Source organism: Symsagittifera roscoffensis, chromosome 3 (genome assembly GCF_963678635.1).
Source record: "Symsagittifera roscoffensis chromosome 3, txSymRosc1.1, whole genome shotgun sequence".
NCBI lineage: Eukaryota > Metazoa > Xenacoelomorpha > Acoela > Convolutidae > Symsagittifera > Symsagittifera roscoffensis.
In genome coordinates, this window is record NC_087064.1 from 64389349 (window position 1) to 64403891 (window position 14543).

The following is a 14543-nucleotide window of genomic DNA, read 5'->3' on the forward strand; positions in this document are numbered from 1 at the left end:
ACTTATTGTTTTGAGCTTGATGAGATGTGAGTTGCAAGTTTGTGTAATTTTCAGGAATAATTATAGAATTTTATCGCTATGAGAACTGGTAGACATGAGTGGGTTAGACAAAAAATTTGATTAAGGTTGTAATGACTTTTTGATCAATGTCGGAGTAACTGATTTAAGGTTGCAAAAATAGGGCCTGAAAATTTGCCCCAAAACAGATATTTCTTGGCTTCTTCAGTCAATCAAAAATTACGCTACAACTACCATTTCAATAAAAAACTCCGATATTTTATTTAAAAACCATACGCGCAAAATTTAAGAGCTTGTATCTTTAATACATTTTGTTGAGCTTAGTAGGATAAATTTTGGCAGTAAAAGAACAGGTAGTTGTTAGCAATATTTTATTGACTCAAAAAGTCAAAAACTAACCGTTTTGGGCCCGAGATTTGCAAAACATTTTAAACTATATCAATTCTGCTAAAATTGTACGCAAGTTTTGTTGCTATCGTCTTTTACTTAATTTTAACTCAATTTGAAAAAATATATATATTTTTATTTGACAAGTTTTTTGCGTTTCGTCCAGATAATTTGAATCAGCACTGTGGTGTAAAAAGCATTAAAGATGGTTTACCTGCACCAACCATTTGCAGTTTTTTGTATCGCTTCGTTTTGGATGTTTGTGTCTTTAACTAAACGTGTTCTGAGTTTTTAGAAAATTGATTTTGGGTATATAGTTCTTTGTAACTTCTGTTCCAGTATCTGTTTTTAATAAGTCGCGCAAATCGAGTTTCGATATTCAATAATCATTTTGTTTGTTTCATTATATCTGTTGCATTGTGGCACTGGGTTAAGTGCTGCAAAAACCTTAAATGCGTCTACAGTGGTTTTTGAGAGTTTGCCTGCTTCGGAGGGTGCTGAAAGTGTTCCATTGTATCTCAAGTGATATTGAAATTCAAAAAACAATCTTTATTGTTTGAAACAATTTTTTTAAATGTAATTGATGTATTTTTTCTTGAAGTACTTGGAATGATAGGTTGAGTAATTATAACTTTGAAAAAAATTTTTGACAACTTTTTCAGAAAATAATTTTTGACATCATTTTTTCTTATGTAGTTTATGTATTTGAAAATCTCAACTTATTTGTTTCACATTGTTTGATTTTCGTTTCAGTTTTAACTTCTTCTTTAAAAACCTAAGATTCAGAAAACTGATTTCGGTTTCTACTTTGATGATTGATATAATCTGTTTAAAATATGTTACTCAATAGTTAAATTTTGCAAATCAAAATAATTGGTTTTACTAGGACACAATTCTAGCAATTTGAGAAAATAAAAGAAACAAATGAAAAAAAGTTCATTTTTTTTTATCTGGTTATGCAAAGCCGAACTAGTTTAGCGTTACACTACACAAACGCTTTATAGCTATCGTTAAGTATACCAAATTAGCCAGACTACTACTGTTCAAACCCCCGAACTTCCGAGAAACAATCACAGATGAGTTCTCTCTCAATAATTCAGTCCAGGACAATCGCATCTTTCAGATACTATAAAAATTTCCGTCTAAAATTTGAAGTTTGATGAAAAAACTGACTGGTCTGATATCAGGGAGAAAGCCCCTGAGAATTTTGATTTCAATTTAAATCCAATTAAAACAATTTTCTTTCAAAAAAATTATTAAAATACGAGCTATCTAAAATACAAAGGTGTAGGTTTAGCAACTCCGTTTTTGAACTTATCAATCAGGAGCCTGCACCTTCTAGAAGAACGCAAAATATCGCGTGCTTTCTATCTTAAATTGCCAAAAATTAGAATTTTAAACCCAAAACTTTATGAAAATAAAAATTATAATAATACATAAAAGTACATATAAAAAAAATTCAAAAATTGAACGAAAAAAAAACTACACCAAGCGTATGTTTTCCGTTTTCTGCAAAAAGTAGAACAAAAAGCCACCCCAAGTATTAATATTCAGTCACTTTCTTCAAAAGAAGAAAAAATAACAAAAAGTTTATTTAATGCTTTGGCAATTTTTGGCTGCATATAATTTTACTATAATTCGATGAGGATGTTACTTGTGTATTTTTGGTTGAACCCCGCTAAATGAGGAAAACTGAGATTGATTTTTTTTTATAACGAAATTGGATGGATATTACAAACAATGCAAGATATTAAAATAGGACCGATCAAAGCGAAGCATTTTGACTTAATTTAGCTTCAAAATATTTTTTCTCATTTCTTTTTGCCGTTTTCTGCACATAAATTTCATAAGAATTATACCAAATGAGCTTTAAATTTTCGTTTAGTTTGCAGTTTTTGCCCTTTTTTGCTTGTTTTAACGCTCAGGTTTTTAGCATAGAATTTCAAAGTAAGCTCAGTCCTATTTTCGTCTGTCATTTTCATATCCATATTTTATTATAAGAAGGGTATGACCAAAAAAGCCCGGTAAATCCGTTTTGGTTCTAACTATTTGAAATTGGGGATAAACTTTTTATTCGGGTGTGTTTTAGTTTTTCCTATTTTTTTTGTTTTTCCGGGATAATCAGCTATCACAAATAATCATGGGAGAGAGTTGAGTCAAATATAATATTAAAGCCTTTTAGTCGCAATTCGAGTTTTCACAGTGTCGAGGAAAACCGGTACATTTTTTTCCAGTAAAGATTTCCCAGTGATGAGAAAAACGGTTTGAACTTTTTGCTTTTTCGTCTAAAATCCAGCGAGTAGAGCAAACGAGCACGGTTATTTGTGCTTACTTATTACGAAAAGCCTTTTAAAGTTGCTTATTTATGCTTAATTATGATTTTACTCAAGTAAAATTAGTTTTTGAAGGTTTTAATGCCATCTGGAAAAAAATTCAAAACAAAAGACTATGGTCGGAACATCCTGTGCTACCTGCACAGAATACGGCTATCTTTGTCAGAGGCGGTTCTAGGACCCTTTTCTCTCGAGGCGAATTTTCAAAAAAAATCACAAATTTTGTCGACCTTTTTTTTGTTTTTGGGTTGATCAAATTATTGATTTTCCGAACGCCCCCGGAACATTATAAAGACCCTATTTTGACCAAAAATTTTGCACCACACGCAAAACTTTGAAAAAACAGGCCAAAATGCCGTTTTTGGGCACTTTTTGGAAAATTTTGACAAAAAAATTACGGTGTTTCGGCGTGCGCTCCTGTTCAAGATAAGTATATATTAGCACCAATGGCGCCTTTACAAAAAAAAAGGGTTGGATGTCCTAAAAAAGAGGTCATAAAGTATAATACTAAAGAAAGGACCCTTTGGTTGGTGAGGGGGTGAGGGGTCGAATCCCTGTGGGGGGAGGAGAGTCTCCCCCCCCCCCTAATTCTGAACCCCCCCCCCCCCCCCCCCCCCCCTAATTCTGCCCCTGACCCTTGTTACATTGTATATTTAGATGCCATTTTCATGCAATTTAGGATTGAAAAAAAATCGTAAATCTGTTCAAGTTTTCATTATTTACGGGTTTTCAGTTAGGCAAAACTCTAACAGAAGCACTTTAAATTTTTCATCAGTGGCTTGTTGGAATTTTGATAGTTCGTTATTTTGAACAGATTCCCCCAGCTGAAAAGACTGAGGGAAAGGCACAGAAATGTAGTACTACGGATTTAAATCAGCCAATGAGAAAGAAGCGTTTAAAACTGCATTTAATTCCAAACATAAATGCAAATGCAAGCATAAATTCTTAATTCTTTGCCGACATTTTCAAGCTCTGACAGGAATTTGTTTTACAAGGGATATTAAAATAGTGAATTACTTTTTATGTTCCCATTTTATGTTCACCACACAAATTTACCTGTTCAATAATAATTTTGGTAGCTTGTTTAAAAAATCATTTTTAAATCTTAGATCGCGGCTTTTAACTTCTTTGATCGATAAAAATGACTTCAGTTGTTTCAATTTAACTTTCATCATTTGGCTCTTAAAATCTGGAAAAAAAACCTGGTAGTTATTTTGACAATAAACATCTTTTTCTTATTTTATGAAAGAAACATTTTTTACATTAATTTTACATTTATGTAAGTTTTCTTTGCTGCTATTGAAAGCTTTCAGAAAGTAATTGAATCGTTCGATCATGGTTCGCAGTGAAAACATCACGCATCGTTTAAGTTATGGCGTGTGACTTGTTTTTCAAACGAATTCAAAACAAAAACATCGTTCTTAGTACCTGGATTCTAAATTTATTACCATTTGTTATTTTACGCCAACAAAACTCACCTAGTTTTCTCAGTTTGATTATACACTCGATCAGTTTTTGGCTAATTAACTAACTATTTATCTTTTATTTATACGTTCTAGAGTTAGTTCATACACCTGAAAAAATCTCGAAAACCTTCAGTTTTCAGTTGTCAAAACTGCCATTCAAAAAATTTGACTGAAAAAAAAAACGTCGCTGTTGCAGAGAAATTCAATCTCTGTGCAGTTTTTTTCAGACTGGACAAATTCAGTGGGGATTGAATCCCGGTATTTGTTTAAAGGAATTCATTAGGCATTTATAATAACCTATAGACAGACATATCTGAATAATTAACTGTAGCAGACATGGCTTTACTACCTGTGCTTAACTGCCAATCTTCAGCCAAGGTATTGATGCTTTTATTACTTGTGGTCGTGCAAATTGTGTGGACAGAGCCAGTGGCCAAGAGATCCACATCTAAGTCATCGTCCGGTGGTAAGTTCAAAATTGGAGTAAATGTCTCAGAATCATTGATTTCCTCAAAGCAGAAATCATCATGCAAAACAAAATTTCATATCTTACAGTATCAAAGCTATTGTGATATTTCGCAACCCATTTCAGATCTGAATTCGAACATTTACTAGGTATGTCACACTGCTTTCCATCACACTACCCAGTTGACAAAATGCTAATAATACAATTCCTATTTATCGAAAAATGCTGTTCATACAATTGAATCAACTAAAAATGGTACAATTATGATAGCTGGGTCCCAAAAATTGGTCCCTGAAGAAACTCTTTGCGTTTAAAATCTTCGGAAACATGCTCAGTGAACATTTGTTTACTTGTGTCCTCTAAATAGTCTACACAATCGCGGTGTGATAAAGGTTTCTCCGAACAAGAATAGTAGTATATTTGTGACAAACAAAGTGCTCTCAACCATCAAAGTTAAACTGGTTGAAAAGTTCCAAAAATCTTTTTTCAATTTTTTTGACATATTTTATGGGAAAAAGCTTATCATACAATCTGTCATAAGTAGAAATTGTACTTTTTCACCCTAAGCTATTTTTCATCTAAATAACAAAATCATTCATAGATGACCAGGAACCTTCAAGAGAGTCAAACAGATGAAACTGTTGTTTTTGTGTTAAAAGTCGCTGGATTGACAAAAATCAAAAATAATTGTCATACATTTCCATATTATGGAAAAATTGCTTGTCATACAATTCTTTGCAAAAAATGGATGAAATTCACCTGATACGCATTTTTCCATAAAATTGAATTGTATGATAGGCAGTTTCTCCATACTATGGAATTATATGACAAGCCTTTTTTCTCTAGAAACCAAGCATGAAATTGTATGACAAGCATTTTTTGTATGGAATTGTATGATAAGCTTTTTTTGTATGGAATTGTATGATAAGCTTTTTTTGTATGGAATTGTATGATAAGCTTTTTTTGTATGGAATTGTATGATAGATAAGCTACGTGTTCATATGAAGGTCAACCCAGGTCTGTAAAAACATGGATCAAAATGTGAATGAATACTTCGTTTCTATAAAATTTGAACCTATCGCTCAATTTCCATATGATGAAGCAGCTCATTCAAATTCAGGGGAGGATGTAGAGGGAGGGGGGTGGGGCGGCCGTTTTTTTTCTGAGGGATTCGACTCTCTGCCGACCCAAACGGTCCCCCTTTGTACTATTTTGAGATATCCATTCTTGGTGACGGACCCTAAAACTTTTCTAAAGGCCCCTCGGCGCCAATATATACTAATTTTGAGGGGGGAGCGCGCGCCGAAAAAACGCGATTTTTTGTTCGAAATTATCGAAAAAGTGCCTAAAAACGTCTTTTTTGGCGTATATGCGGCGCAGAAAGTTTGGCCAAAATAGGGACAAAACAGTGCTTTGGGAGAGCTCGAAAAATCAATTTTTTAGACCTCTCTTTGGGAGAGCTCGAGAGGTCTAAAAAATGTCGACAAAATTTTCGAAAATTTTTTGGAAATCCGCTTCCCCCCCCCCCCTCCTCGTGAAAATCCTAGATCCGCCCCTGTTCAAATTTTTAGATTTTCAAAATTTATATGTCGGCAATTTTTCAAAACTGGAAATTTTTTCAACCCGCTAAAACATGAAAAATTATCACAGCTGAAATACAATTTTTATTATTTCAAGATATTAATATCTTCCAGACTTTATTGAAAAGATTCGAAAAAATTGTTTTATTTTACAAAATGGATTTTTTCTTGTCAAAAGCACCCCCGAGCAACATTTTATTTTGATTCAAAATTTCAGCCATGATATGAAAAATGTACTTAGTTGAATTTTTTTTATTTTTTGGTGAACTTTTGGCTATTTTTGTGTATAGATGGTTTGGGAGCCAATTTACAATTTTTAATCTCTGCGGTGTCTGTGTTTAGCCTCAACGCACGTTTGTTTTCAGTCGAAATTTTTAAAAATTGCTCGTAAACGCCATTTTGATCTAAAAGTTTCCTGCAAAATGGAAAAGTGTGGCAAAATAAAAGTTGATAGGTGGTACGACGAGAAATGTTTACTACACATTGGCCACAGAGGCAAAGTTACGGGTCGTATTAAATCTGCACCTTAACAACGGGTTTGGCTTGTCGTCTGGTCGCGCTGGCACCTTCTTGTTTTTGCATTTTGTTGACTCAGTTTTAAGAGATAAAATCACTATAACTTCGTGAAACATGTTTGCTGCGGAGTTTTTGAGGTCAAACTTCGTTCTAAACAACAACAAAAAATAAACATGTTTTGTTTCCTTTCAAAACTGTTGAGGCAAAGTTTGGTTTTAAAACCCGCTTATACTTTTCTTGCAACTCGATTGGTGATTTTGACATGGTTTATTTGCTTCCAGCTCAAATTCTCGCGGCGTTTTCTTTGTTTTTTATTTAGCTTTTTATGATCCGCAACTGAATCAAAACATTTGCTGTTGAATTATGACGTTTTCTTTGGCGATTAGCAAGTTGTTTATCAAAATTGTGCAACTAAGTGTAAAGTTGAAAGGTCGGAAGTCTTAAAGCCCAGAAGTCTTGGGGAATCATTCATAAAGGAACTGTCTAATTAAGAACATATTTAGACAAGGTATGTTTGCAATCATTATTTGGGTACCTGAACTCCGTGGCATGATTAGAAACGTACCAATTTGGCTTTAGATTCAAGATATGTTTGCCTTGGGTTGAAAATTCAATAATGGTATCCAATGGTTAAGTGTTTATCGCAACTTGCAGACTTTGTTGAAAGAGCATTAGTTGTGTTTAATCCTTTATTTGCTTCTCTGCTTGAGACTTAAGACCTGGTTTTAGATTCCAATTATTATGTCGGTGTGATTGAATGGTCCCTGTACTCGATTTTATCACAAATCGACTGGAGATTCGATTTATTGAATTAGCTACCAAATCGCTTGTACAACCTTGTTCAATTAGCTTCATTCAAAAAGTATTCCATTTTTAACTTTTTCCCAAATTTGTAACTATATCCATTCTATCAGGTTTTTAGATGTTTATTGATTGTTGGGGGGAGGGATAAGGGAACTTAAAGTAATTGTATAAAGTATTTGCTTCCGTCCAATCGATTTTCTCATGAAACACTGCTGAACAAATTTCCGCTCAGGAAATCTAACTGGAGTACTTTTATCTTCAGTTGGTCAGTTTTTTTGAGTGAAAACAAGGATAAATAGGTCAAAAAGTTGAAAAATGTTTCTGCTTTAACCTAAATTGCCTTTTTCAGATTTAGAACGAGACCATTTTACTAAATATGATCTACTTGTAAATCTCATTGCGTTTAGGGAGGGGAAAATGAATTTTTGATTAGTTTTTATTTTTACTTCTCAGTTAGACGCCAAGTCGTCTTGTTTTGCTTTTTTGCTGGTTTTGTTTTTACAGTCTTCAAAATAAAAACATTCTGTTGTCTGCAAACGTTTAAACACAACGGAAGTGTTTTACAGTATTTGGTTAATATGCAAATATATTTATGTGTCTTTTCAGCGAAGATGTTGTCTTGTTTAAGATTATTAATAAGAAGTTTAGATCGGGCACCTGTTTTTCCTTCCCCCCCCCCCCCCGTTGCACTCAGCCATTGCAAGGGGGACGTGATACAAAATTCGAATATGCTTAGCCATCGAGCTAGTCCTTGATAGGAGTGAAACCTCCTATTTAGATACCATAGGGGGGGGGGGGGTAATTAACAAGATCCAAGATCGGTCGGTCAGTTTGCCTAAACTGATAGGTTACAGGAGTTGGTTGATGGTAAACACCATCGGTCACGTGGTGTATTTATGACCGAGCTCATTGTTCTTTATCGACTAACGGTCTGTTTAGTTAAATGGCCATTCATCAATGTCAAAATGTGTCAAATTCAACTCAGAATACCCTTGTTTTGCTATTCTGCTATTCGAAAGCAACAGCAAAATGGGCTGAAATGAGACCGCAATTTTGGTGCCGATTTTGACTGCAAGTTACACAAAGTGTGTAAATTGTGTCAAATAGGTATGATTAATCATGGAGCAGTTAAGGAAAAAGGAATTTGCCAGACAGGTATTCAGAATTCCTGCGTGTATTACTGCTTTGAAAAGGAAGCAGGCTTGACTTACAAAAGCTATCAATCTTTATCTCGTTACTTTTTCCCTTCCGTGGAGCGAAAGAGCCTTGGGGTTGGATTTCAATTTGGCGGGGCTAAAAAATTAAATTATATATAGCATAACATGTAATACATCCTTTTCCATTTTGCAACACGTTACATTTGTCTGAATAAATATAAAAAAGATATCTAGAATTGAAATAAACAGAAATATTTTTCTGTTACTGTTAGCCTGGTGGAGAAAAAAATTTAAAAAGCTACCTGTTTTCATATGCTTATTAATGCACAAAATGAAATTTTTATAATTTGTCCCTGTGGTTTAATGTGCGAAACAAACGAGGCATAATCAAGGCTCTGAACCTCTCGATGTTTCGCTATTTTAATGTACATTTCCATTCCTTGTAAATTGCAAAAAAGCTCTTTTATAGTCATAAAAATCAGTTGTTTCATGGACAATAAAGTTAATCGTCCTTGAAATTTTCTTACAAATGAAAAATGGAAAACAAAAGAACTAGTGGCTTTTAGTTCTACGGAACACGGCCTTATCCTTCTATATCCTTGCGTACAGCCATGAGTTCGATACCTGTCTCGGAAAAGAAGAAGAAAATGTTGGGTAGATAATTTTCAATCTGACTCAGACACAAGGTAGATGACTGTTACAAAAAGTCACGTTCAACCGTACAGTGCTCAATATGAAGAAGAATCACTTAAGCTACAGAGTTAAAAGCCTAAAAATTAGGGCATTTAGAAATATAATATAATAGTATTCGAAGAACAGCTGGATATAAAGTTGAATTTATTTGAAAAGTTAGTTTGTGTTGGAAAACTAAATTTTTGTTAATGAAAACTCGTGTTGGTTGAAGCATCGGAAATTTAATTGTATTTTTTGTTATATTAATTTCCTCGGCATCTTTTCATTCAGTTGTGTTCAATCGTCAAATATATTTTAGTACATGCCAGCGTGACAGGAAAACAATGTGTAAAATTTTACCCTTTTGGGCGAATTCTAATTTGCTCTTAATGAAATTCAAGTCCCTTCCTCTCCAAATGCCTTCCTTTGCCTCATTCTTATTTCCCATCTTTTGTTTTCCACTAATTTCGAACAAAGTCGAGCATTCAGTTTAATGATACTGGTGCCATATTTGACCCAGGGAACAATGGACTCTGTTCAGATTACCAGACTGTAAAATAACAGGGGGGGGGGGGGGGTTCATTCATGCGTGCAATGCATTACTGGTTGTCGTTTTTTTGAATGGTGTTTTACGACCCTAGTTACGGATAATTTATTAAGCATGATGTATGCAATCAAATCAAAAAACAAGACAAAATTGTCGCTTCTATCCATTGTATAGTATTTCATTTGCTAGTTTTAAAAAAGACTTCTTTTGCTAATTTAAACTGTTCAGAATAATATATACAAAACAATGTTTTTTTTTTGGGTACAGAAAATGGTTTTGTTCTTTGCATTTTTTGTAGTTTCATGTCGTTATTTTGTGGTTCATTTTACATATGTTACCTCAGAATTTAATAAAACGCAACAACAAAAAGCCATTCTAATGGTTTCCTCTTAAACGTAACGTTTCTTTAACTAGTGGACTTGACACATTTTTGTCACAAGACAAACCCTCGACACATTTATTCACACTTGTCGAGAAATGACATAATAATATAGACTGGTGACATAATTAAACAGCAGCGCTACTTGTACGTTTGTTTCATCACATGGAAAGTTGGTCGCTCCGTTTTCAGAGCTGCCAAATGTCAGTTGACCGTGTCAAAGTAATCTACTTTACGACAGTGTGCTCTTTCGATATTATTAAAGTTTAACGGAAACATTGTCTTTCAATTTTCATATTTTTAATGTTGACGTTTTTACTCCATAATATTATGAGTCATAATCATAAATTAGGTCAATATGTGCTAGGTGCAAGACAAGATTTCTTTTCCAAATTGACACTTCCCAGTTTAGTTCTGTTTTTTCCTCATTATTTATACCTTCTTTCTGTTTTCCACCTGATGGGAAAATTAATTAGGCCCCGGTGAATAGAAACAAAGGGGGAAAAGAGGAAGTTCACAAGTGGAAAACAGATTTAAAGGACTAGATGAGTTTTATTACTCATCATAAACTTATACTAACAGGTTGAAAAAATTCAGTTCAATAATTTCCTAAAATACAAAAAAGACGGGAGTAAGATAACAGATTTAGTTGGTGGCTCAATTTAGGTTAATGTTTTTGATGCTTGGTGAATTTATTGGGCCAATTATTTGCAGAAGCGTATAATTTTAAACGTCTTTTATGATTTTCCTCGCCCGAAAAAACCGGCTAAGCCTGTCCCATTGCGATCGAAATTTACCATAAAGTTAACCAAATGGGGGTGATTTTGGGGGCGCGCTAATTAAAGGGTGGGGTTTATGTTGCTCCCGTTCTCTTAATAACTCCCATCTTTCATCGGGTTCTTTTGTCCCCGTAATTCAGCCTAGACCCTCCCACGATTGAAACTCAATGGAGAGACCTACTACCGGTATTAAACACTTATGCTTGACTAATCCCATTTAGAGCAAATTCCCACAGGCTTCGCTCAGAAACTTGAAGCCCCGATTGGTCCCTTAATTGAACTTGCCTTTGCAAATCACCCCTCCCCCTGCTGCAGCCACGATTATGGGTAGAATTTCCGAGCTCTCCTTTTAAAAAAAAAGGGATTGGACTACCTTCAAGGATCGTATTTAAGTTTAAATTTTGAACGTGGGTTCTTTTTCCCTCCTCATCCATGAGGTATCAGATCTGCTTCCCATGTAATAAGATAGTGGCTACTCGCTAATTGAATTCCCATTTATTTTTGATGCAGTTATCTTCAGATGGCTCTGACGGACAGGAAAAAGTGATAAGATGTGAAGAAAATCTTCAGCAAAGTAAAGCAAGAAAGTGGAAAAATCCTGCCGGTCATTTTTATGTTATTGTCACTTAATGTATTGACAACGGAACATGTGCAGGCAAAGGATTCTTTATCTTTTTGCTCCGACTTTCTTAACAAAAGTAACGGAATATTTGTGTTCGGGTGGTTTTTTTTCTTCAGACAAATTTCGACTTTTTAACTAGCCATTTTTGACGGAATTTTTTATATCATTCAAAAGGTATTGTTGTCCCGAGCTTAAATTTGAAAAGATATTTTACCTGTGAGTATTGTTCGTAAAGTTATGGGGGTTTAAAGGTTGCGATTTTGGCCAATTTGGGACAATTAACGCGCGATATATTTTGCGCTATTAACGCGTAAGCGGAGATTTAATCCCTCTTAGAAATCGTTCCAAGTTGGTTGAAAGAAGCTTATTTGCCATAATTGATTTGTTACTAGGGGCGAAATTTATCACTTTGTACTTTATATGGCGTGTGGGGGATAATTTTCTCAAAAAAAAAAAATCTTTTTTTTTTATTCTTTTTTTTTGTTAAGTTTAATTTTTTTAAGGTTATTAATGCTCCACAGGGTGCAGTACAACAGTGCCGAAAAAAACTAATTCAACAGTGCTGAAATTGAAAACTTTGTTCAACAGTGCCAAAAGTATGAACAAATATCAACATATTAAGTGCGGCAATCAAAAATTAAACGGCGAACGTTTATAATCTTAAAAGACACTTAAAGATTTTAAGAGAGAAAATTTGCAGTTTAGACGTTTTGGCGCATAAATAATTGATTAATTTGCAGTTCCAGACATTTGGCGTCGAAATTGGAGTGATTTTTTAAATAATTAGCGTCAGTAATTTCCTGCGCTTTAGAAATGCGTTAAAGTAATTCTGAAAATTTCCCGCCTTTTTCGGCACTGTTGTACTTCGGTACCGTTGAACGCCCCCCTCCATAGACCTTAAAAGGCATCGCCCTGATACGAGCAGTCTTGTTGTTCCGACTTTCGAAGAAAACGGAACATTTATGTTCGGTGTGGTTTTTTTATTCAGTCAATTTTCACCGAGCAAACTAATAATTTTCAACAAAATTTTTTATACCCCAATAAATATATTGACTTCCTGAGTTCAAATGTAAAATGATACTTCACCTCCGATATTTTTTGTGAACTTCTGAAGGTTTGAAAAATGCCAAATTTGCCAGATTCTGAACTAAATTATGCGCGCTATGAAGAGTTTATTCATAATGCTGCGAGCGTGACGCGAATTATTTGTGCGTGGCGAATTTTCCCGCGCAACAAAATCGTTCCTAATTGAAATGAGGCTAGCTAATTTCGTACGAATCTAAATATTTTGACTTGAATGTTGTCCAAAATGTATAGATTTTCAATATTTTCTTTTCCCAAAAAATATTCGATATGAATTATGGGACAGTCGGAACATTCGGGGCTTTGCCCTGATATACGAGCTTTCTTTTTTGATTTTACGAATCTTTTTCATGTTCTGTTAAAAATTGGTGTGGATAGTATGAATGCCATTAAATCAACGTTTTTTTTCGTATAAACTATCGTAAATATTAATTTTGAAAAAGATTCAGGTGCAAATATACAACTGGTTTTACAATTTATATCAATTAGAATAAATTGGTTTAATTTAGCTTGATATGAAATATCCAGTTCTGTTGTGTTTCATAATGAAAGCAAATTGTATTCAACAAAAAACGTCTTACAGGTTACAGAGTCTTACAGTATCTGTTCAATATATCCGATATTTTTGTTACAGGTTGTGGCGGAACTCTGACAGGTGTAGGGGGCGTGATCGAGTTCCCCTATGGACTGACCAGCACTCAAAGTTCACAAGTTCACTGCACATGGATAATCATGGCTCCTGAAAGCCACTACATCCTTTTTCACGCGGAGAGCTTCAGTATTCCTAAGGAACGCTTTTCAGGTAACCTGAAATTTACTTGTTTTATTATTGCCAGAAAGCTTTTTTTTCATGAGTAGTCAGTTAAATAACACAAGTTCGTATCACATTCATTTGCTCTTTCATACCACGTGAAATTTAATTGAAACAGAACATGTTCACTTTTCGTTCACATAAATGCAATGTTTTCAAAGTTTGTTCATTCACATTTCCAGTGTTGATTTTTCAGTGTGTGGAATTGTAAATTCTAATTGAAGGTGTTGTTTTTAATGTTGCCACAATTTGATTGACGTTGTCAATAAGGTGTCAATTTGGAATGAGTAGCAACACTTTCTAATTGGCTTCCGCTGTAATCGCTCACTGGCTATTATGCCCTCGGGTATTTTGGGGAAATATTGCTCAAAAATCTGAGTTAAGGAATTGATTTCTAGGAGGACATTTGTCGGGATTAGCATAGCGCATTATCCCTGCGAGCATGAATCAATGTACTTTTTAAAAGTTTTTTGGGGAATTTTTTAATCGGACTCATTTTATATCTGGATTGAAATTTCCTTGGTTGAAAAAATCTGCTTTCTTTCCCAAATTTTAAAATCCATAATTGGAGAAACACAAAAAGTGGAACGACAGAATATTTCTGTACCAGTATTTAAATGACATTTGGATTTGACTATTGAAATTATTCGAAAAGTGTAATCAATAAAAATAATTGGAACTTGGACTCATCTTTAGTAGCGCTTCGTTTTTTATTAGCAATAAATAGTGTCATTTTCCTGAAGTGATTTTACCGTGTCATTAAGAAAATTAATGAAGGGAATCATTCCCAATTTAAGTGCTCAGTTGTTGCTCATACAAAGGGGAGTGAGTGGGACTTCCACGCCTTCAATCAGAGCTCTCGCAACATTCAACTTTGTGAGAAATTGAAACAAAAAATGAGCTAAAAAATGTGAATTTATTTA

At 34.2% G+C, this 14543-nt stretch overlaps 1 protein-coding gene across 1 annotated transcript in view; it reads left to right on the plus strand.

The window, feature by feature from the left end:
• The first annotated feature begins 3663 nt into the window (after positions 1-3663).
• Positions 3664-14543, plus strand: part of LOC134842132 (uncharacterized) — a 34068-nt gene continuing 23188 nt past the window's right edge. The window contains exons 1-2 of the mRNA XM_063858332.1: positions 3664-4670; positions 13444-13611. Of these exons, the coding sequence (XP_063714402.1) occupies positions 4541-4670; positions 13444-13611 (298 nt within the window). The 5' untranslated portion in view covers positions 3664-4540. The remainder of the gene's footprint in view (positions 4671-13443; positions 13612-14543) is intronic.